We start from the raw sequence: 23,994 nt of genomic DNA on the forward strand, positions 1-23,994 counted from the left end.
TGTTGCTTAATGAGGCTCATTTAATGAGGCTAATTTTCTTAAAACGGGACTACAAAGTGCTTTTGGATGTCTTGATATTGGTTCTTTCTCTTAACTGATAATACAAGAAAATGAAGAATGAAGGGCCTGTTCAAATATAGATCAGTTGCCGATCGAGGGTGGAAAAATCCTCCCAAAGTGTTTATTTCTTTGCTGCAGTTTGCCTCATTCGGGACTCAGGTCTTGAAAATTCATAAATAGTCTCTTCACACTAACAGAGACAAACCACACACAAACCAACTCTCAATTGTTAAAATATATCTTATTCTTGAAATAAGGAACATTGCTTTTTGTCAGAGCATAATACTTTGGGTTATTACCATTATTATGACCAGATGTTGCAGAATGTAAAAGAATCAACATCAGTAATACCTGTGGTGTTGATTACATGGTTTTCTTAAGAAATTTTAATGAACACAATGTATCCATGCAAGTTGATATTTAGCAGTCCATGTGGATTCGTGAACGCATTTTTTTAATCTTGTATCCGAGCCATCATCTCAGACACACACACTGCTCTAGCTCCCATCTGTGGGAAAAGGCCGTTCCAGTTGATTTTGCTCATCTTGCTCTTTCATCATCTTGATGCTTTTCATATGTTGGCGGATTCACCTATTAAACGGCGCGTGTCCTCTCGGACAGGAGGTTTCAGGGTAGAACATTTAGCGTCCCTCCAGTGCAGAGAGGGAGGGATCAGTTTGGAGTCGGTTGCAGCAAGGCCAAAGTCATTTTTAAAAGCATTAGACGCTGTACGGCAAGTGAGGCATGCCGTGGATCGCAACATATCACCGGCTATCGTTCCCCTATGGGTGTTTTATGATCTACTATCTGTCAACATTTTTTATATGAATGTTGCAGTTCACCACACACACACGGAGGAATACTCACGCACCTGTATGCATGCACACAGGTTGTCCATCGTTGTCTTCAAGTGATGGATGTTCACAGGTCGAGCCACATCGCAGCCGCATAAGGAACCTGCTCATGAATAAGTCTGGGACATTGCGTATGCATCAGTTTCAAAAACATCCCATTTTCTCTGAATGAGACAAACTTGAAAAGATCAGTGGCAGCGCACTCTCACACACACGCACGCACACACACACACATATAGATCCTCACTGTTTCCTGTTGATGTGCAAATAGCCTGTTTCAACATTTTGCCTTAAATGATCAAAAGAGCCCGGGCCATTTTGGGGAGATAAGAATGCTTCCATCTGGCTCTCACAAAAGGGTTCCGCTCAGAGCAATACAGCCTGCTTCATCAACAGCAGATGCATTGTGGTGATAAAAGGTTATTCGGTCCAAACTGCACAGTCTCATCCTTATAGCTGTTTTTTGAACCTTGCTTGCCCACACCTACGTAGACCTCAGCACACTAAAGGCTCGAATTCAAGTACAGCGGGGCCCACATACACATAAACACACACATAATTGCTTTTCAGTCTAGCACCAATAACCTCACTGAATAGAGACAAAAGTCAATCCATTTCAGTAACACCTACAAAGTTCAGATCTGCACAATATAAGCGCTCTATCTCTATCAACTGTGAAATTCGAACCTCCTGCAACTCTGTGGCAACTTACGGGCTTGATCACATTTGACACTGAAACAGAACAAAGGCACAGCGGTGTTCAGATCCCACTCACACACAGACATACTGTATTTTGGGGTTGTGAGAGGAATAACAACTGAAAAGTCCTAGAAATGTACTTCTAATTCTAAGCGCCCCTCTCTGTCTTTTGGGCATGATAGTTTGTCATTCTTTATTTTATTTGACATCATTCAATAGTTCAGTCAGCAATGAAGACGGCTTTGATGTTTATTTTGCTATTCGGAGTCATGTTGAGACTCCTCGAGCAGACAGATACAAGGCTGCCACATGTAAAACACTCCAAGCCCACACAGCAATCCAACAACGGTGTGACCTAAATCGTATCTTTCATAGGTTCTAATCCATAGAACCAGATTTGTGAGAAAATTTGTATACAGATCCAAATGCTACCGTACACATAGAGTACTGTAGGTACTCCAGTGTGCAAAGTGAGGTTATAATGTTTGTACAGTGTAGGGTGGGGTGACTAGTCGACCTAAATCGACTACTCGTCTACGTAAATACGTCGAATTGCATAACCGTGTGCCGACGCGCAATGATGAGGTAAGATGGCTGCGCCAGGTGAAAGCATGCACGCAACCGGAAAACAAGCTGAGGCGAAAAAAAGTCCCACGGTCTGAAGTGAAAGCATGGCGGAGCGCGTTGTCAAGGCGGCAGCGCTTTGTGTCCCCGTCGATACTAGGAGAGGGGTGGCGAACATGCGGCTAGCGGGTCTTCAGCGGCTGACGTGCGGAAGCGCATACTGACATACGTCTCGCAAGCTGCAAGCGGGTCTTTGCCGGCTGATTTGCGGAAGCCCAACCTGATCTGCGTCTCATGTATTGTTGTTGTTGAAGGCAGATTGGCTCGATCACTTGACTTGAATTGAATAAGCAATATGTTGGATTTTAAAACGGAGATTATCAATCAAAAGGAGGCTTGTTGTGAAATAATGCACTGCAAAACTTTGTTACATTTGTTTGTTTTCAGGAGAAGATGATTGAAGAAAACATTGAAATATTAATGAGATAAGTTCGATATTTATTTTGGGGGAAATCATGATTACATTGCGTAATAAATATAATCTATAGATTAATTGACTAATCGAAAAATTATCTGTAGATTAATCGTTAGGTGCAGCCCTAGTGCAGTGTGTTCATCTGAGCTAAATCGTTCTGGTTTTAGATCAGTTTTCTCTCTGTGCCACATTGATTTCAGCGTTTCCTTACTCTTACTTCTTCAGTCAATAGTGGGGGGGATTACAGGCGTACCGCTCAAACCGTGTCCCTGCTGAAATCCATCCATCTGTTCGGTCCCTGAGCAATTTTCTATATCCCTCCCTAGTGGAAAGATCGAATGTTTGGTGTGAAACACAGTGTAACGTTCCACAATTGGTGGATGAGTCAATTTCTCCTAAAGCCAATTATATTTTGCGTGAGATCAAAGACTTAAACAGTATTTTGATGATAAATGGTTTCTATATAGGTTAAGATGATTTCCCAGGGATTGCCCATTCACGCGAAAAGAAAAGGAGCACACATGGGCACATACAAGGGTTGACTGATAAGATCTGAGCCTGACATGTAGGTTTTTCTTACATAAATCTGCTAGCCATTGAGTAATTTGAGTGCAACGTTCAAGCCTTTTAGTTTCACAGGATGTACAAAATAAGACAACACGAACACCATCTGTAATAACTCCTCACCTCAGACCTCAGAGGGATTCTATCTGTCCATGTTAGACACAGAACCTATCAATCAGCTCTTATATGTTTACATTGCTGTACATATAAACACATAAACATTACTGGAAACATCATCACATGAGAAATTGCTTATCTCTTCCTCCTGTTCCTCCTCTCTTCCTCCTTGTCATTCTTCCACAGGTGTGTGTGGGCAGGAGCGGTGAACTTTGTTCCCAGCATGCCACTGGCACAGCAGCATCAGTGGGCCTCTGCGTCCACAACAGGCTGGATCCTGGCTTTGACTCTGTTTCTTGCTCTACAGGTAAAATCCATCTGGTCAAAACTGTTTTGTCCCTCCGTCACTAAAGAGCTGCTCTCGGCTTTTTCACTGTCAGTATTTATTTCACATTTGATGTTTACTTCCTGTCTATGATTTTTGACGTAAATCCCCATTCAAATTGAGTCCTGCCCAGGTGGTGTTTGAGCTAAAACAGCGCTATACTAAAAGCTGGTCTTCTGCATTTATATAGATATATGAGATATACTGGGGCGCCCCTGTACAGCCCCTGTGAACTTCCTTTACCCGAAATGGTTGTATTTCATATTGTCTCCCCCCAGGGTGCCACTCGCGCCACTCCATCAGGAGAGGGCAAGCTGGTGCGCACCACCAGAGTGAGGAGACAGACCCTCGGCGGGGAGCAGCCCTCCTCCGGTTCCCCGGGCAACGAGACCCTGCGGGATCAAGCTGTGGTCTTTAACCACGTCTACAACATTAACGTTCCCGTGGAGTCTCTGTGCTCCGTTGACCTGGACGCCTCTGCACCATCAGCCCCAGGTGACCTTGATGTCCTCTGACTGATTGTGTTGGAAGTCACTCTAACAATTTCATCTGCTGTCTGGAAGACACAAGGGTATCACTTGCCTACATACTCAAACACTATTTAATGATTTATAAGATGTTATATTTATTTCCAAGATTCTCGTGCTGAGTTTGGGTCTCCACCCTCAATGGACGGTCCAATGGGACCAACTGGGCCAACAGAGTACACCGAGCAGACAATGGATGCTGACAGCCAGGTAGAGTTACATCAGTGTGTTTTTGGTGTATTTAATTAGTACTAAAGATTAAACTAAAGATAGATTGGATAGATGGAGATGTGTAAGGACATTCACAAACACTAGATTCAACAGAGTAGAGGTTGACTGATTTAAGGGAAATGATTACGTTTATGTATTATTGATACATTCATGTCTGATGATGCTGATAGGGTATTTCCAATGTATATAATTTTGTCAATTTGCTTCTCACTATAATCTACAGCTAACAAAATGTGAAGATTACAAGATTACAGTCAACAAGTGCTTTACCATAAAACAAGAAAGACATATTAAAACAAATGGGCACATGTTAGTGATACCATAGGATTATAAATCACATGACCGCAATGAGGATGATCAGGTTGCTAACATGAATCATTTAATTAGGGGATAAAATAAAAGTATAGCACAGCGGAGATAAAATTAACAAAAAGTGACATCAAAGTTAATTCCTTTAAAAGGTTCAGCCCGTCACCTTTCATGATAATACCCAGCAGAGCCCTGCCTGGAGGCTGAGCTCCAACTCATAAGGGAAGAAGATGTGTAAAATATAATTAGGACACTGCAAGTGTAGAGACCTTAACACGATCGACAAAACCTTAGAACTTAGTAATCATACAATTTCTAAAAGGATGTAATGAGTTCCTGGCCCTGAGAGAGAGTTACACGATGAACAACAGCACTGTCTCTGCAGCAGGCGATTGGCAGCTGGCTAAACTTTGGAAGAGAGAGAAATGTAGTGGTCCAATGAGACTAAACACACGCATAGACTACTTTTCAGGATGTGTGGTTGTTAACAACAATATAATTATGGCTGTGGGAAGCAGTAGAAAGAAAAATATGACCTTCGCAAAATATTAGAGCCATATTATAAGCCATTTATTTATTATGCGTCAAACTTTGATGGGCATTGACTGTTAAAGGGGAGGATAGAAGAGTGTCATAGTTGGATCAAAGGGTTCAATTTATGTTCAGCTCTTGATGTGCGAACCGATAGAAAATCCAGATTATGTAGAATCAAGGACATGCAACAGTGTATCTTCAGTGTAGCAACAAGAAGGATGTTGTGTTATTGAAATAGCGTGGTGTGCAGCATTTACATGTATGAAAACATAAATACATTAAAAAGTATTGTGCTGATGTTAATTTTGAAGTGTTGTGGGAATTTATAACCAAAATGACTCAAATCTGCATCACCATCATTGCAAAATTACAATGTGCCCTCAATAATTACAGCAATTGAGCCACACTTTACAGAAGCACGCTCTAAATATCCCACTCTCTTTAACCACCCCGTTGTTGTTGTCTAGGTAACATTTACACACCGCATCAACATCCCGAAAGCAGCGTGCGGTTGTTCAGCCTCAGCCACTATCCAGCAGCTGGCCAGCAGGGTGGAGATGCTGGAGAGGGAGGTTTCACTCCTGCGAGCGCAGTGTGGATCTGGGTGCTGTGGGGAGAGCTCAGCCATGGGTGAGCATTGTTAAACAGCCTCCCACAGAGAGTACGAGTCGGTGTGAAGCCGGAGCAATTTCACATGCTGTTTTTATTTATATATGCAGATTTCTATTTTGACGTCTAGAACTTTGAGTATCAAACCTCTGGGCTCTGGGAATTCTTTTTTGGAAGCCCCTTGCATGGAAAAGTGCAAGAATATTCAAAGCAGACACTTTCATTTGTGAGTAGAAATCGGGTAGTGTAGGTGATGTACGCAGAGAAAAAAAACTGTAGACAATGAATGAGTTCTATGAGATTGTGAAAAGATTGGAGTGGAATATCAATTTCAGAGGGCGACTTCTTTTCATTGGCTCACAGGCTCGGTGTAAAAGCGGCAGAGTGGCCTTTGCTCGGGGTAAAATGTTTGATCACTATTCAGGAGATGCAGTCGGTATAATACAAGGAGACTGCTGGGATGGATATAGTTATACTATATATTGTGCATATTTGGTTATGGTTAAAGGCTCTGCTCCATTAACACCATCATCCCTTTCAAATATTTTTTGAAAATACTTCATCTCGGCAGTGAGAGTATGATTATCTTCTGCAGTCGTGATCTGAATTAGAATGAGGGCGAATGGAAATCCATGTAATGAGATGGATAAATGTCCATATTTTTGGGGAGGAAAAGATGGATTTATTGAGATTTTTACCAAAGCTGAACAAAACAAAACATATGTTCATTAGCTCACTTAAACAAAGAAAGAAAGAAAGAACACCTTTAATGTCTCAAGATTGAGAAGTTCTTCGTCCAATACAGTACATGGTTTTTTTCATTTCATGCAGTTACAGTTACATACATGCTACACACACACATACATCACACATACATGTTTCGCACAATGCAAGTAACAGAAATGCAAATCACACACATTGAAAGTTTGCGCCCCCCTTCTACACACACATGCACCGTAGGGGGCACCACAGGCAGCTGGCGCCAGTGGAGCAGGTTGCGGTTCGGTGCCTTGCTAAAGGGCACTTCAGCAGTGACAGGCAGTGGCCCTGTGGACTGTGCCACTGCTGCCCCAAAGTGCAATGTATGAACTGTTGGGAGGGACAGACAGAAGATAGAAGAAGATATCTGGGCTTAAATGATCACAGTAGTTATATTACATCAATTAGCTATAAGATTCAGATCATTCGAAATGAGTAGGGTCCAAAATTACTCAAAGGCAAACTTGGACTGTCAGCACCGTTACAAACAATAATTTGCTTTTCGGGAAACGGCACTAAGTGAGACAAATATGCCTTCATACTGTATATCTCTGTGAAAAAGGATGAAAAGTCCGTTTAACACAGCTCCTTTAACTCAGTAAGTAAAGATATGTGGGGAAAATCCTTCTCCCTCTCTCATTTTGGATGGGAAGTTTGTTAAAATGCTGCTTTTAAGATACCAGTGAAGCTAACAGCCCCATGAATATGGAATTTCCAGTGTGTAATTAATTAGATCAGACATCCATCTTCCGGAGCAGGTTAAAGGTACATTTCTTCTCCTTTGAGTGGACCTGCTGTTAGACGTCTGGTAATTTAACTGCATGTGGAGACATAAAAGGCTTCCCACGTTGTTTTTCTCATTACAGAGAAAGAAAAAGTGAATTTCTTCCAAGACTGTATAACGGCCTGTGTGTGATTCTATCCAGGGCGCTTGGACTTTGCCCCAGGCTGCAGCGGCCACGGCAGCTTCAGCTTCGACCTGTGCGGCTGCATCTGCGAGGAAGGCTGGACCGGCAAAAACTGCTCAGAGCCGCGCTGCCCGGACGACTGCTCAGGCCAGGGCGTCTGCGTGGAAGGGGAATGCGTGTGCGACCGCGACTTCGGAGGGGAGAACTGCTCAGAGCCACGCTGCCCTTCGGACTGCTCCGGCCGCGGGTTGTGCATAGACGGGGAATGTGTGTGCGAGGAGTCCTTCACTGGTGAGGACTGCATGGTTGGGAGATGTCTCAACGACTGCTCAGACCAGGGCCTGTGCATTAACGGGACTTGCCAGTGCCGGCCCGGGTACGTGGGAGAGGACTGCTCGCTTGTGTATTGTGCCAACAACTGTAGCAAGAAGGGACTCTGCAAAGAAGGATTCTGTGTCTGCCAAGAGGGCTTTGCTGGCGATGACTGCAACTCAGGTAGGATATTACTTTCTTTCCCTCTCGCAGATCCCTTCCACTGGCTGTTAAGTACAAAAAGTAGCAATAGTTCTTCTGACTTCTGTGGTTCAACTCCCTGATGTGAAAATCTATTCTGGGAGGGAACCAGCGCACCAGTTCGCTACTCCCTTTAACATTTGCTTGTCAGTCTGACCAGGATCAAGTATCCCCGAGCAGAAATCCAGCTTAAACAGATTTCAGAAAGCTGCTCTGACCTCAGACGGTTCAGTCTTGAATTGTTGAGCAGGAACAAGTTTCTCTCAAATGTAAGCATACAGACATTAGAGCCTGTCGACGGCCCAGACGGCTTCCAGCAATGTGGGCTCAATTTTTTTTCTATGATTTTGTCCTTTCTACCGGAAAGAAAGATTAACTCACCAACCAATTTTGTGTTGTGTCCACCATGATGGAGGTGTGACGGCCTCTAGTGAGCCTTTGTCATAGATATTTTGCATATTAACCTTGTATACTCCTTGCAGAAGGCATTGATTACCCTGTAGTGTTACATGCAGACGCACAAAGGCTGCAGCAGGGGGATTTTACTGATCAGCACACCTTTCACGAGGATGAAGGAAGTGATTAGTGAACCATCTGGTGCAATGTTTGGATTGAAAGAAAACCTGCTTACTCACGATGCACAGGGGCATATGGTCGCCCAGCTCAGGCCTACAGGGCTGACTGATAGATCTGATCGCATTACGATTTGCTGTATGATATCCTGAAATCACTGGCGGGGACATTAATGGAGTTTTAGAGTCAAATGTGGAATTCTCGGTAATGCAACAGCTGGACTGCTCTGTGAGTGAGTGTGTGTACAGTGACGCATGCTGTTATTATGTGTTAGTACAAGTGTGAGGGCATTTTCACACCTGGTTTGTGTGTGCATACCAACCACAAAATCCCACTGAGGTACAACAAACTCCTCTTCGGTTCAGTCGGGGTGCGACTACGATCTGAGCTATTTCTGAACAAACAGCAATGCAGTCTATTGATCTATTGATGGCTCTGGAACATTGAAGGATCTTGAAGATTCCATCAGAAGGAGGCTCTACAGAGACATGACATCACTCAGTTCATAGATTCCTATCAGGGAGTACAAATCTACCAAAAAGGTGTTAAAACATTACATACTCACTGATCATTTGTGTGTGTGTGTCAATCCTGCTCCAAATCACACAAGAATAAAACATTAGAGTGGTGAAGTTCTTGCTTTACAAGTCCCTTTTGTTATTTCTCACTTGAGACATCTTATCAGCGCAGACAGGCGGAGACAGCGTTAGACAGTGACTGAGAATTTTCCGGATAAAACTGCTGACGAATGTAAGCTATTGAATATGGCTCAGACGTGCAGTATTTGTAGTCGGAGTAACCAACGTGTAAGTGAGGTACAGTGACAAAGAGCCATTATAAGCTCCTTTTGCTTTTCTCTCTCTCTCTCTCTCGCTCTCTCGATCTCTCTCTCTTTCTCTCTCTGCAGAGACACCAGACCCTGTGACCAATTCTTATAATGAACTAATGGATCTGTTAATTATCTCAGGGCTGTTATTTGGCACACTTGGTTACATCTAATTCGAGTTTACACAAGTAACAGCTTCTTAAGTTTATGTACCTCAGAGTTAGTCGCTATTACCCATAAATGAACGCTGATAATAGCAATGGTTACTGTAATAAGGTAATATCCCAGCAGTTCCACTCTAATAGTCCTTTAGAATTTTGGAGTAAGTGTCCTCAGCTGCACCCAAGGGATTTACACACACACACTATCATCAGGTCGAGCAACTTGCAAGACCGGTTGTATTTTTCCACATAATTGGCATATTTTCTCTGCAATTGGGTCCGCGGGCCTCAGGCCTCGCTCCAAAACCGAAGCCTCAGCCGTTCATTTTAAGTGAGCGTGCATCCCTGAAAAACAAACCCCTCCGCGCTTCAAATAGAGGCAGCAGGGCGCACAACTTGGCTGGAGACAGCTGAAGGTGTAACAGTATTCATTTGTCAAAAGTCACATTCGCCCAGGAAGAGAGGTTGTCACATTAGCCGCAGCCGAGGCAGTTTCTGAGCCACGCTTCGCCTCCGTTCAAAGCCAGAATCTCCACGCTGGAAATATCAGATCCCCCCCCTTCTCGGCTGTCTGGGGCAGCTGTCAACAATGTCAAGGTGGAGGACGAAGACGCGGCCGAGAGACAGAAAGGCCCAGGCAGCAAAATAACAATGCCAGAATTGCGATTCCTCAGTGAGCCAGTCAGAATTGCTTATTTCATCGCAATTAGAGGCTAAAATAGCCAATGCTTCCACGGAATAGTTCACTGAATGCAAAATGAAGCAGTTCAATTACCAGAGAGCTGTGGGGTGACGGGCTTAAGTGCTTCATGCTATCAGAAGTCGAAGAAAGCCGGATATGTTTTTGTTTCAATTACGGCTGCCTTTTCGCCTCTGCTATGGAAAAATAATAGAGGCTGTTGAATTTATATTGGATGTTTCAGGCGCAGGGCGAAGGTGCAGTGCATGTATGTAGAAACAGTACACGTTAGAAAAAAATCCATCCGCTCAAGTAGAGATCAAGTCGTACTGAACGGGCATTATTTAATCTCGACAGCAAAGGCACCGCGATCACTTAGATGAGTCGTGGGCCCACGCCGCACCGTGGGAAGCGTCTAGCGGAGACGTGTCACCTTATTGGCATCCGCTGAGTGTTATTATACGCCGACAAGTGACATTTACATTTCTCACATAGCCGTGGATCTCAATGATGCAATAAAACCTTTAAAGTGCCTTGGCGCAGATCAGCAACCGCCGGTTACGTTGATACACTCCCGCAGGAAGTGCTATGTATGTGTTATTGGTTTGTGCGTTTCCCAACATCATATATGTTTTTATAGATCATCAAGCGGAGTAATGTGTATGTTACGAAGAGCCGTTGGCAGGAGTTTGACAGACCGTTACGTTACGACACACAAAGGCTCAAAAAGCAACCGATGCAGCCACACACTCGGCAGCCACATACTCGGCTGCCTAACGGGCGAAGAATCCACAATATCTCTGTGTGTCATTCATGGTCGATCTTGGCAGCTTGACAAAAGTCGTGTTTCAATTTGTGACAGAAGTTCCTCGGTTTAGCCGGCGCTGAATAGAAACTCGCTGTCTCTCTCCCCATCCTCCGTTGTGACAATGAGTCTTTGACAGCAAGTGTTTTGGAGCTGCCTTTTCGCCCCCAAAAAAACTAGAAAATACAAATTCACAGCAGAGAAATGGAAAGTAAACCATAAATACGGAAGTGATCATTCAACAAACACGTCTTGTTGTGAATCTGAACACCAAGAAAGACTGAGAAACATCAGTGTAGATGCTCATACAGTATTTAGCCGCTAGAATGAACATCACAGCCAAAAGGAATCAGAAGGGAGTTAGGAATTCTTTTATTTTAGACGCCGAAATTACACACCAGCTACTCATAACTTTTGTTTAATCAGTTCCGAGTCACAAAGTAGTTGTTGAGGTTTGGAGGCAAAATGGAGATCAATGGGTGTTTTTCATTATTTGGAATGTAAATATGTTGCATCGCATCAAAACCACATGTTTGAATTACAATATATAAAGATTCAGTTTAGCAAATATATTCAAATACGCCTGAAGGTAAATTAGTGATACAAACCTCAGTGTGCTGCAATGTGAGGCGCTGCCGTCTCTGCCTGAGAGCCACAGCGATTATACAATATATATTTAAAGAGAATTCATCACTCCAGGCGAGAGTATTGAATAACCTTCGGCAATTTGCCCATTTGAAAGAGACAAAATACGTGTTTGAATAAGTTTCACTGTTTTCCAGACATATTTTAACGTTAAAACCTCAACCATCTGAATGTTTTAGATGGATGAAAGTGTAGAAATTGATATTGCCAGTGTGTTTCACTCTAACTAATTTATGTGTCTGTATAATCGAAGGCTACATTTGCGTTGTGTAACTTTGCATTACACGGTGCAGGTATCAAGCATGGAGAGTAATGAGGAAATGCCTGTCGGGTCTTTTGTTGGTGAAATCCTTTAATTATAAGACTGACTTTAATTCACGTTATTGAAGACATAAAACACTGAAAGCAAATCGTAAGGAGAAACCATGTCATCTCAGGAAAACAATGCATTTTTTCCTTCATTTATTTAAAGCGAGTCAACCAATTTGACACATTAAGCTTTAGTTTAGAGCAGCACTAATGGTCGTGCCAAAACAACTGAGCTTGAAGGCTTTTGTGAAGGATGCCAGGTTGTGCCGAGTCATGGGAACTTGACTCCGATGACGTCACGGCGGTTCATTCACAGCGCCGCCGTCCTCAGGGTCGAGCGTCCCTGACTTTGCACGTCTCGGTGTAATTTCACAAAAGCCTTTATGTGGCGTTTTCACGTCCCCGTCGCCACCAAAACAAGTGAACTCTTTGACTCTCTTCATCAGCCACCTCACATCGCCTGCTTCCGCTTTGGGGCTTTGGGGCTTTGTTGTTTTGCACTTTTGTTGTAAAGCTTGTGACCTCGCAGCATCTTAACACACCTAATAAATAAAGGTGCCCCTCTGTGCTGAAACCTTGTGACCTTTCGAGCTCCACCTTTGCCCCGTTCTGGAAATCTTCTCTCATACGTGCTTTTGGTCGTATACTTGATGAAACATCTCTAGCCGAGCGAATGCTGCCCGAGTTCCTCCCCCCACTTCACTGCTGGGTCCCTCTTTCAGCTCTCGGAAGCTGAGGGCCCATCTGTCGAGCGCGTGTGGAAGTAGCTGTGACGGCTGCTAAAGTGTGCAATGGTTCCTCTGAGGAGAGGCTCCGTACTGTGCCGCAGCATCCTGGATCACAGGATGTAGAGATGATGAGGGGATCGGATGGGGGTGTGGATAGGACGTTGTTTATTACACTGCTCAGAGAGCTTGTGCTGCCTTTTTTTTGTGTTGTTTGTCTGTTTGTCTTTGTACCTTTGTCTCTCCGTCTCTATCTCATGAAAGTCGTTTCATCTCTCTCTCCTACTTACCAGCCTGTCAATCTTACTTACTTAGCCACATCTTGATTATTCCCTCTCCTCTTCCTCTGATCTTCTCCTCTCTCCTCTGCCTGTCTGTTCTTTATTTTCCTCGCTCAAACTTTTGTTTCTCCCTCATTCAGCATTTGTTTTCCTCTCGTTTATGTCCTTCACCTGTCTCTCCTCCTCTAGTTATGCAGCAGAAGGAGGCTATAAACTGTTATATGGTGGTTTACGAGGCATCCGCATTTGCATTCGACGCCTCTCAGCTTTATTCAAGCTTTCTACTCAGAGTTTGGATTTGGGATCATTTCAATTAAAGCTACAAAACAAAATATACCTGCAGATTAACAGATTTGCAAACATTTGCTTTGACATTGCGGTTCATGCGGCACGCTCGCCTTTTTATCGCAAAAGTGACATTGTGGGTTTCGTTTTCTAATTATAGATATTGATTTTTTTTCTACCCCAATTCTTCATTATTTTTTCACTGGATAGTGGCACCTGCCATGAATGTGAGGGTTCGCCGGGTGACGGATCGAACGGTTGACCTGGAGTGGGAAGGGTCAGTGGTGCTGACAGATTTCTTGGTGACCTACACGCCGAGCAGCCCCGGAGGTACTAACAGAGACCGTGTCGGCACTTTCAAAGCACGTTACACGCCACAATAATCTCAGCTTCACCTGAATCAAACAGTCGATTTCATCCATCTATCCCATTTCTTTCCTTTTATCACAGGTGTGCAGCTCGAGATCAGGATTCCAGGGAATACCACCACCTGCACCATCTCGGGCCTGGAAGCTGGCATGGAGTACAACGTCAACGTCTTTGCCGTCATCAACAACAGCATCAGCGTCCCGGCCGGCATCGTGGTTTCAACCTGTAAGTGAATCTTATTCGCACCTTCTCTTCTCTTCTACCACATGTTTTGATTAATCCTCCCCATGTTTCGCAGAGTCAACAGAGTGAGAATACCACCTGCTCCTCTGTGCTGACTGCTGATGATTCCTACCTGTAACACCTGCTTATAGTGTTACTCGCATTCCACACACACACTCACACACACGCAGAATGGAGCGCATTAACACTTTCTGAGTGTGTACCTCCTGGCCGCTGTTGCTGTCAGGTCATTGGACCTGACAGTGAGGCTTCACAGTTCTTTCTCTGTTTGTCATGAATATGCAACATTTGTCCAACCCCTCAGGAAATAATGACCTAGTTTCTAAGGAAAACAGAAAATGCTAAACATCTGTGCTGCTGTTTGTGCAGTTTTCTCTCTGGCTAGTGAAATTATTCTCCATTTCACAGATAAGTAACTTTAATTTCAGTGATAGTAGAAGTTTGGATTAATAAAATCAATTTATGACAATTAAGGTTGATGCGACTATTTTTCAGTTGGGATATGATTCGGTGGAATGTCTGTATTAAATTTAATTATGGATTTTGTATTTGATTATGTGAAAAGATGAATGGGGACACAGCTGCCTGGGAAAAAAAGTAATTTCATCGCAGAGGAAGCGAGGAAAAAACACTTTCTCGTCAATAAAAATGAACGCAACAGATCGTTTACAATCCATAAATTCGTCGCAATGAAATGCAACAGAAGTGGAAAAACAAGAAAATGCTGAGGAGAAATGTTTTGCATCAAACGGCATCAGAGTGGGCTGGAGTAGTGATTTATGGGTTCTCATGGGCAGCGGAGAAGGCCAATAATGTGTCTCTGGCTTCCTCTCCAGACCTCTCCAATCCAGATGGTTTAGTGTTCAAATCCATCACGGAGACGTCGGTGGAGGTCCAGTGGCAGCCTTTCTTCTACTCCTTCGACGGATGGGAGATCAGCTTCATCCCCAAGGTGAGGCTGTGTTAACGCCGCGTTCACGGGTCAATGCCGAAAGGCCACGCCAAACGGGAGAAGGAGAAGATTGGATTGATTGTTGGGGAAATTAAGTTTGAGCCACATCAGTTATATATTACACTGCATTTGCGTTTTTTGGCGATAGTTGTCTTTTACTTTTCCTAGTGGTGCCATAATGAGGCAGGTGAGAGAATGTGGCAGAGCATCACACGGCTCCATTTGGCAATCCAGATGATCCATTACATGTTTTGATTTGGCACTTTTCTCAGGGGTAAACCACCTGCGATTCGGAATGAACCAAAGGAGCGACGGGGTTTGAAAAGCTGTAAAGTTGTGAGGTCGGAACAGGACGGCAAATAAAAGGTCGATGAGGTTTTCTTGGACGTTGCTCAACTCCAGAGTTGAATTGAATTTCGACAAGCGGATTGTTTAAAGCTTATTGGCTATTAGGTGGATGAGCCATTAAACCCTTTTGGAAAATACCCTTCCTAAAACCACAGCAGTGGCAGGTTCAAAGGCAGGAAGCAGAAACCTTTTCCTCTTCTAATCCCCCTCGGTAAACTCAGGTACTCCAGACGCTCTAATCTCATGCCCTCACACAGTAATTGGTTTGCTTCTTTCAGGTTGTCCCCAGGGAGGACGGATCCTCTGGTCTGGACAGATTCAAAGCTTTAAATCTGTCACTAGGATTATTAGTAGTAGTATTTTTTTTAATTTCAAAACTATTTTAAGGTGAGATAGTTTATGAATGTAAAGAAATGAAGGAGGAAGCTTATACACATATCAGTCTAATTGAGTGTGATATTGTTCATTGCTTTTAAGACTGAATTTTTTCTCACCGTCTGTCTCTCTATCTCCAATTCAATTCTTTTCTTTCCACAAAAACTCTCTCTCCCTCTCTGCCGCTAAAAGGTTCACTCCACTTCTCCCTCTCTATCGCGCTCACTTTTCTCCCGTCCGTGTGTGTGTGCGCCTGTGTGTGTGTGTGTGTGTGTGTGTGTGTGTGTGTGTGTGGGTGTGTGTGTGTGTGTGTGTGTGTGTGTGTGTGTGTTCCTCCTTCACTTTCCCTCTCTCGCCACAGGGGAAATCATATTAAGAGTCAGCAACCCCCCCCCTGGATTTAATCCAGCAATGGGGGATTTTGAATTTTGACAATCTTGTAATGGAAGTAGGCATGAAAGCTTTGGCCTGTATGAATAAACACAGAACTCACTGCGACGACAGAAGGGAAGAGTGTGTGTGTGTGTGTGTGTGTGTGTGTGTGTGTGTGTGTGTGTGTGTGTGTGTGTGTGTGTGTGTGTGTGTGTGTGTGTGTGTGTGTGGAAACAGCTACAGTATCTACCTGTGTTGTTCTCACCAAACACAGTGTCAAATATGTGATATTAAACCTCCCAGTGTTCTGTTAAAGTTATAACAGTTTTTGAGCAGGTTAAGAGTTTATCTTAAAATCAGCATTGCAGAGAAACCATATTTAGTCTTTGAATGTGTAGTTTTATGTCAATCGCCATTAGTGATGACAACTTCCAATCCTCTGTTTAGATTTTTGATTTGCTTGAATGGATCACAGAATGTGTGAATGCTCCTAATTTAATAATTAAGCGATAAATTGAGGGAGGAGCGGCTGCATTCCAAACAGCTTGTTTTTAGTTCCTGTTCTAAAGCGTAGATATATAATAAGTCGTATTACTTTATAATTTTACTCCCTTTCATAAATACTAATCAGTGTTTAACCCATCTACATCACATTTCCTCTGTTTTTGTTTTGCTTTGCAAAGTAATTATAGATAAGGCCAGACGTTTTGATAAGGTTTTGCTTTCATTTCTGAGTCAGATCAAAAGGGCTTCTGCTGGGAAAAACATGATTAAATGAAACATAATGTATTTACATGAAAATATAACAACAATAAGTAGATGTTTACCCCTTTGTCTATCCTTCTAGACTAGAGCATCGTATGGCCAACGTCGCTCTTTAGTAGATAACATCAGTCGAAAATTACCCTTAAAATGTAAACAACAATGTCAATGTTTACATCACAAAGTTACATCACAAATAAAGTTTTAGCAAATGCAAAGTGATGCAAAGGGAAATCTACTGTACCCTAAAATTTACCATCTCCTTATATTACAGATATAGAGACTGATGATGTATTTAATACCACTACTTGATATTGGGACTTGTTGTTATGTGTTACTGGCTGCCCAGGCAGTTTAGCTGTAGTAATTAAATGAATAACATCCCCAATTACTGTTTTGATCCAAGAATCAAGCAAGCTGTTATATGTTCTGTTTTTAATACCAACCATACCGGCGGCTTTTTGGGATATCTTGCAGCAGTCGGTGTAGCATCTGTCTGTCAGCAGGAAGTGCGTTTGGAACACAGGTTTTCTGAGAACAGCTGGGAATTGCAGGAGTTCCATATGGATGAGTGGCAGCCCATTGGAAATGTACAGAGTGCTGCTTCTGCAGAATATGGCTTTGGAAATATCACTATAGCATACATATCCATTTTTGCAATACATCACATTTTTGTGAGTAGAATGTGCTGGCTAATCCCTCCGTAAGTTTACCAAGAAGATGAAAGACGAGGCTTCAGCATATCCGACTGCACAGGAATGAGCTGTGTGAGGTGTGTGTGTGTGTGTCTCAAATTCTGTCTGTTTTTTGACAAAGAAGAAGTCGCTTGGTAGTTTGCCAGATGTTTACGTAACCCTCAAGAGTCCAAAGTCAATTCTGCCAAGTCTGTAAACAACAAATGTGGCCTTGATTGTTGTTTGTGCAGCAAGTTGAGGAAGTAGGACGAAATGTTGTTCTGGATTCTTGTGCGGTGATCCACCTCTTGACCTCAGTTTGTGTTTTCACCTGTGTGTCCGCTGCCTTGTTTGTCAGGAGGAGTAGACAAAACAAACCCAGATTTGACAAAACTTGGATGAAGGGCAGGGTGTGATCCTTTTGAAGAACCTATTGAGTTAGATTACAGGGGAGGATCCATAAATGATTTTGTTGATTTACTGCAAGCTTTTAAGCACCAAATTCAACCATAAAACAAAATTGCTACTCTGGTTCCAGACTCCAGAGAGGTAAACTTATACAACAATGTGCAGCAGATACAGTCTAATTTTAATGTCTTCTTTTCATTCAATCAGGACAACGATGGAGGGATGACCGCACAGCTGCCCAGCACCATCACTTACTTCCTGCAGACTGGTCTGAGGCCTGGAGAGGAGTACACGGTCAACCTGGTGGCCCTCAGGGACCAGGGACGCAGTCAGCCGGTCACCGCCACAGTCACCACATGTACGTCATGTATTTAAAACATTGTAAAATAGCAGACAAACCATTTAAGTAGCAGCAATTCTGTGGGCAGGAATACAGCCAAAGTGGTTCTCAAACTGTGGTACAGTGGGAGCGCCCCCTGGTGGTCTGTGGTGTTGGTTAAAGATGTTGAGCACCACTGTTGTTCACAATATCTTACAGTTAGAACATATTTATGGCAAAACTAAAGCACGTAACACAATATTACAATTGCAAAGTAGAATATTGACCTTGGATTCAAAGTTATGGCCTTCAGTCACTTCTGTTGTGTAATGTTGTTTATTTTTTATGTATTATAGTACAAGCGCTGTCAACACACACACACACATATGCTCACAAACACAGATAAAGACATGGATAAGTGGTAAGCGTCACCTTGACATATCCGTTGGGTTCATAGTGATTATGGCCTAACGTAAACCTCACTTCACTGCTGCCTTCACTCTGACTGTACTCAGAGCAGGCAAAATAGATCCAATCCAAAACTCGTCCATAACAATTCAAACTCCGCTGTCTGCAGTCAAAACACCATCAATTTCCTGTCACGGCTTTGTTCTTTCCGTGGTTTTGTAATTAAGTATCAATTAATAATTCAGGGATTTCGCTCATGAATTTTTCACAATGGCCCACTGCAGGACCAAGACAGAGGGAAAGACAAATTTGAAGTCTTTCAATTATTTAGGAGGGAGATTTATCCTTCCTTGGAGATGAAGAGGGCTGGATGGAGGAGTTGGAGTAAAACCAGGCAGAGAGGAATGCCTGATGTGGGTCTCAGCAACTGTCTTCCTCAGGCTGTTTTCTAGGACGAGACCCAGGGGGCCAATTTCTAATGCATCAGGGATCAGGCTAGACCAGCAATATGTCAAGACTGAGACTTATTTAGATCTCAAAGATTTAAAGAAAGACTCTAATAGAGCTTATGGTCCACGTGTAGCTCTGTGTGTTAAACATGTCATTTACATCATATGGGACGCGCTGATATCCCTCATGGAAGCAACACAAAGAACAACACGCAATATTAGAGGTTTACCACATGTCTATAAAAAGTGGCAACTCTACATTTTCTTGTTGAAGATGTTTTTCCTTTTCTCCTTCATTTCCCAGTGATTGACGGCCCCACCCGGCTGGTGGTGCGGGACGTGTCAGACACCGTGGCCTTCGTGGAGTGGACCCCGCCGAAGGCCAAGGTCGACAAGATCGTGTTGCGTTACGGCCTGGTGGGAGGAGAAGGACCTCGCACCACGTTCCGCCTCCAGCCCACACTCAGTCAGTACTCCCTGCAGGTGAGCCTAGACCAACGTTTGTGTGTGTGTGTTTGTAGCCGTATGAGAGGCAAGACGTCATCACCCAGGAGTCGTAAATCTCTTTGTACAGTAACATTGTGGAATGCTTTTAAAGATAAGGTCAGAATTAGGATTGTGTTCAATTAATGTCTGTGTGTGTGTGGGTGTTTGTGTAGACATTAAACAGACTAACGTTTTCCTGTTTGCATCTGTCAGGTTCTGCGTCCTGGCTCACGTTACGAGGTTTCCGTAAGCGGCGTGAGGAAAGGAAACGAGAGCGGCCCCGTCTCCACCGAATTTACCACTGGTGAGGCCTGGCAGCACAGCAAATGTTTGTGTTAGTTTTGTCGACCGGCGTGTTCCCGTGTCTGAAAACATAACAGATGATGATTGGTTTTGGAAAGTACTTAATGGTTATTAATTTCCGATAAGCGAGCGCTAAGCACTATTCCCAAGCACAAACTCCTGCAGCGAGGGCACGTGGGTGTGACCCATTCATTTTTTCATGTTGGCCTGCTACAACATTCAATTTACGCTTAAGTGTAAGCAAGAAAAGCGGCAATTCATCTTATTTAGGAAGCTACAAGCAGATTTCCTGTTTACATTACAACTTGAAATAGTCAAGCAAGGAATTATGAATATGAGAAGTGTAATATTGATGATGTTTAAGCTGCTTGGTTCTATTTGTGAGAATTGGTCTCGGTGTCCCCAACATTTTCAGCTTTATCGTTCTTCTCAGAGATCGATGCCCCCAAGAACCTGCGGCTCGTGTCCAAGACGTCCACAACGCTCGAACTCGAGTGGGACAACAGTGAAGCAGAGGTAAACAGGCCTGGGCCAGAAGCCGTGCGCCATTAATCCTCTTGATTTGATTGTGAAGCCATTTTGGGATGACGCGCGTCTGACCCGCAACAATTGAATTAATTGTAGAAAGTTTAATGACTCGTGAAAGTATTTTGAGGCAGATTAGTATCTCTCACTGATTCACGCTGTGCTGGATATTATCTCGCAAAATCCCTCAGTAAATGGGCAATTTATTATATTTATTGATTTTGTAATTTGTGTAAAAAACATTAACTAAATTGTCCATAAATCCTGACCGGACCCGATCCAACGCTTCCTTGGCCCATAATGCATAATTGCCTTAAAGTGGCTTTTTAATCCTCCTTTTCTTTGTAAATGTCTCTCGTTGTCTCAAGCAATTTATTCTAACAAACAGGTGAGTTTGCCCTTTGCTTGCTTGGTTGATTGCCACTGAAACACCTCGGCGGGGAGGAGGCTTAATATATTGCTTTGAATGGAAATAAGTGTAAATGAATGAATGTATTTGGCAGGATGTTGTCAGTATTGAATATCACTTAACCATGAAAACGAACTAAGCACTGACACTTTTCTCTTTCTCTTTGTGACGTTACCTTTCATGAAGATGTCCGTCTTTCCTGTATTCGCTAATCGCTTGTTGTCAGTGTTTAAATGTAAATGTTTAAACACAGGTGGAGAGCTACCAGGTGGTGTACAGCACTTTAGCTGGAGACCAGTACGATAAAATCATCGTACCGCGCAACGAGGGAGCCACGACTAAGACCAATCTCACAGGTGAGGGAGGAGGGAGGGTCATACCGTCAATGCATTCATTCATTCTTTCTCTCACTTTTCGCTCCATTAATCACCATTGACATCTGTTTCGCCCGGTGCGACGCGTCTTATCCGATGTCTTTTAATATCATCGCCTGGGAAGCGCCTCTTGTGTTTTACATGGTGGGATTATCTCTGCAGCTAACACGGGCCTGACAGCCTCCTGATTGTATCTGTAGAAATGCTTGTTGTCCTGCAGGCATATTGAAAGGCTGTCAGAAAGGAGAGGTCAACCGAGAGATTTTTTTTCCTGAAAGGCTGCGGTTCTGCAAAGGGCATCGCCAAAGCATAAGAATTGAAGCGAAAGGTCCACGTTTTATTCTGTTGGGCCGCTGCAATCGATGCTGCTTCTACACTCTCATTCCCTCTGCGTTACACTCATTTCTCTCTTTCTTCTTTTCTCCCTGCTAATCTTTCGATCCCTCTCTCTCTCTCTCTCTCTCTCTCTCTCTCTCTCTCTCTCTCATTTTCATTACTTATCTCTTCATTTCTGTTGCCCCCGAGAAACTCACTGTGGACGTATTGAATTGATTTGAGACTAATCAATTACGCTGCCGGGAAAAGGGAGAGGGAGTGTCTTCAGAAATCATACTAATGTACTCCTGTGTAAATTTGCCTCCACCTCCACCTCAACCCTGATTTAGATTTAATCGGGCCATAATGAAAATTAAAAAAGGAACGAAAATTTTTGATCAATGTTGTCTTACTATATAGGTTTTTAATCCGACATCAATGATGATCTTGACTCGTTAAACAAACTCAGATATAGCAAATTGAATATGGGTAGAGGAGGGGAAATCTGCAGTGTTGTAAATGAATTCAGTCATTCACTCTGCCTCACTTCCTGTCTCTCAGATCTTCTCCCAGGCACAGAGTACGGCATCGGCATTTCCGCCATGAAAGGTAGCAACCAGAGCACACCAGCAACAATGAATGCCAGGACAGGTATGACACTAAGTGAATCACAGTAACTCTATCCTGGGAATCACAGCATCTCCGCGCATCGCCTCGCCAATTTGTAATTCTAATTTGCAGGCGCTGATGTGGGTCAGCGCTCCTGTTTCAGCCATTAAAATCCATTTTATTGAAATTAAGCAAATCGGATTTTGGAAAAGGCGAGCATCACGAATGAGAGATGCGGCTGTTTTATATTACCGGTTTGGGTCAAATTTCCCATCGCAGCGTTTTGTGAAGCTGTAATAATGCAAACCGCTCCACTAATGGGCCTCTCTGTACCTCCATACTTGATTGCTTATAATTTTTATTATGTTTTGGGTTGTTTCTTTGCTGTAAGGAAAAAGAAGCTTCCCCCATTTAATGTTCTGTTTTGAAATGTTGTTTTTGCATGGCGGTGGTGTGGTCACATTCCATTTATTGTCAGGCACGTCTTTTTTGGCAGATGCACCTCTTTATAATGGCTGATCATATTCTGCACTTTACTAAATTATGCCTCTGTGTGCCTCCAAAGCAAGGTGTTTCAATGTCATTACTGTAATGTGCTGTCACGTCTCTCGCTTTCTTTCTGTGTTATTCAAGAAAAAAAGCACTTCATCTATCACGTGTTTAAAATCACGTCCATTAACGGCGGTTTTCAGCGGTTTTCTGAACGCTGCGCGCTTTGACAGTCAGCCTGCGAAACAGCAAAGGCTCTCAAAATCAGGATACAGATTTTAGAATATAAACAGATTGTATTGATGGGATGGAGAAGACATGAAGAATTATTACTATAATAAACAAGAGTATTGGGAGACAGGTCAGTGGAAGTTGAGGCTGTAAAGGTAAACACACTCCGATGCCATGCAACATCTATAATATTAATTACCCTCCTTGCTTGGTTATACTGACATTAACAGATTTGCCTGGTTACTCTGTGTTGGCTTCAAATGCTGGTTTAGCTGACGTGACGTTTCTCCTCTGGCAGGTCTGGACGTCCCCTTGGACCTGATGGTGACGGCCTCCACAGACAACACCATCACCCTGGTGTGGGGTTTGGTCCAGGGCCCCATCGACCACTACAGGGTCACATACACCTCCTCCTCCGGCATCACTAAAGAGGTAAAGGAGACGCGGACAGACTCTATATACACTCAAGTCCGTACTGTATATAGTGCCGGTGTGATACTTTTACCGCAAAGTACACCGAGGTTTGACTCACCGCCTCGTGTCTATTTCAGCTGACAGTGCCTAAGGATTTAACAACCACCACGCTGACGGACCTCGAACCCGGAACGGAGTACACCATCACCGTGGCGGCGAGGAGAGGGAGACAGCAGAGCACCGCAGCTACTATAGATGCCTACACAGGTGAAGTGAATAATTTGCACTCAGGAACTCGCACAACACAAAAAAACACGGCGAAAGAGTGACTTCTGCCTTGAGGTGTGAAAACTCCAAAAGTCAAAAAGTTGGCTCTAAGGATTTCCAAAGATTATGTCAGGCTTGTCACATCAGCCATTAAATCCATAGAAATTTCCGTTTTTTGACAAAAAAATTGAACGAGTGGCTTTTAATGAACATGAATATTGAATCAAACTGGCGGCAGAGGGACAAGGGGACTAAAACTAAAGGAGAAGCCCAGACGGTAAAGACCGCCGAAGCAATTAGTGAAGGTAAATTATTCATGACGGCTAATAAGTTTGTTACAAGTGTTCTCTAATTGCGTGTCTGTTTTGCATCTGTGTTTCTGTTTCTTCTGATTCCTTCTGTGATACCCTGCCACACACACACACCCACACACTCTCTCTCTCTCTGTCTGCCTGAGCTGTTCTCCCTCTTTCTCTGAGAACTTCAAAGTCGATGCCGTAAAGTCCGACACAGATTATGAAGAAGATTTTATTAAGATATTATTTATTATTAAGCT

At 43.3% G+C, this 23,994-nt stretch overlaps 1 protein-coding gene across 1 annotated transcript in view; it reads left to right on the plus strand.

The window, feature by feature from the left end:
* The first annotated feature begins 3,556 nt into the window (after positions 1 to 3,556).
* tnr (tenascin R (restrictin, janusin)) overlaps positions 3,557 to 23,994 on the plus strand; it is a 46,870-nt gene continuing 26,432 nt past the window's right edge. Inside the window, exons 1-16 of the mRNA XM_076144884.1 lie at positions 3,557 to 3,640; positions 3,937 to 4,158; positions 4,294 to 4,395; positions 5,727 to 5,889; positions 7,554 to 8,030; positions 13,548 to 13,667; positions 13,788 to 13,931; positions 14,786 to 14,901; positions 18,048 to 18,198; positions 19,321 to 19,499; positions 19,716 to 19,806; positions 20,239 to 20,321; positions 20,993 to 21,095; positions 21,990 to 22,079; positions 23,056 to 23,189; positions 23,309 to 23,438. Of these exons, the coding sequence (XP_076000999.1) occupies positions 3,557 to 3,640; positions 3,937 to 4,158; positions 4,294 to 4,395; positions 5,727 to 5,889; positions 7,554 to 8,030; positions 13,548 to 13,667; positions 13,788 to 13,931; positions 14,786 to 14,901; positions 18,048 to 18,198; positions 19,321 to 19,499; positions 19,716 to 19,806; positions 20,239 to 20,321; positions 20,993 to 21,095; positions 21,990 to 22,079; positions 23,056 to 23,189; positions 23,309 to 23,438 (2,389 nt within the window). The remainder of the gene's footprint in view (positions 3,641 to 3,936; positions 4,159 to 4,293; positions 4,396 to 5,726; positions 5,890 to 7,553; positions 8,031 to 13,547; positions 13,668 to 13,787; positions 13,932 to 14,785; positions 14,902 to 18,047; positions 18,199 to 19,320; positions 19,500 to 19,715; positions 19,807 to 20,238; positions 20,322 to 20,992; positions 21,096 to 21,989; positions 22,080 to 23,055; positions 23,190 to 23,308; positions 23,439 to 23,994) is intronic.

This window comes from Genypterus blacodes, unplaced genomic scaffold (assembly GCF_046128005.1).
Source record: "Genypterus blacodes isolate CSIRO-AG114 ecotype Tasmania unplaced genomic scaffold, CSIRO-AGI_Gbla_v1 ptg000029l_1, whole genome shotgun sequence".
NCBI classification, from domain to species: Eukaryota; Metazoa; Chordata; class Actinopteri; order Ophidiiformes; family Ophidiidae; genus Genypterus; species Genypterus blacodes.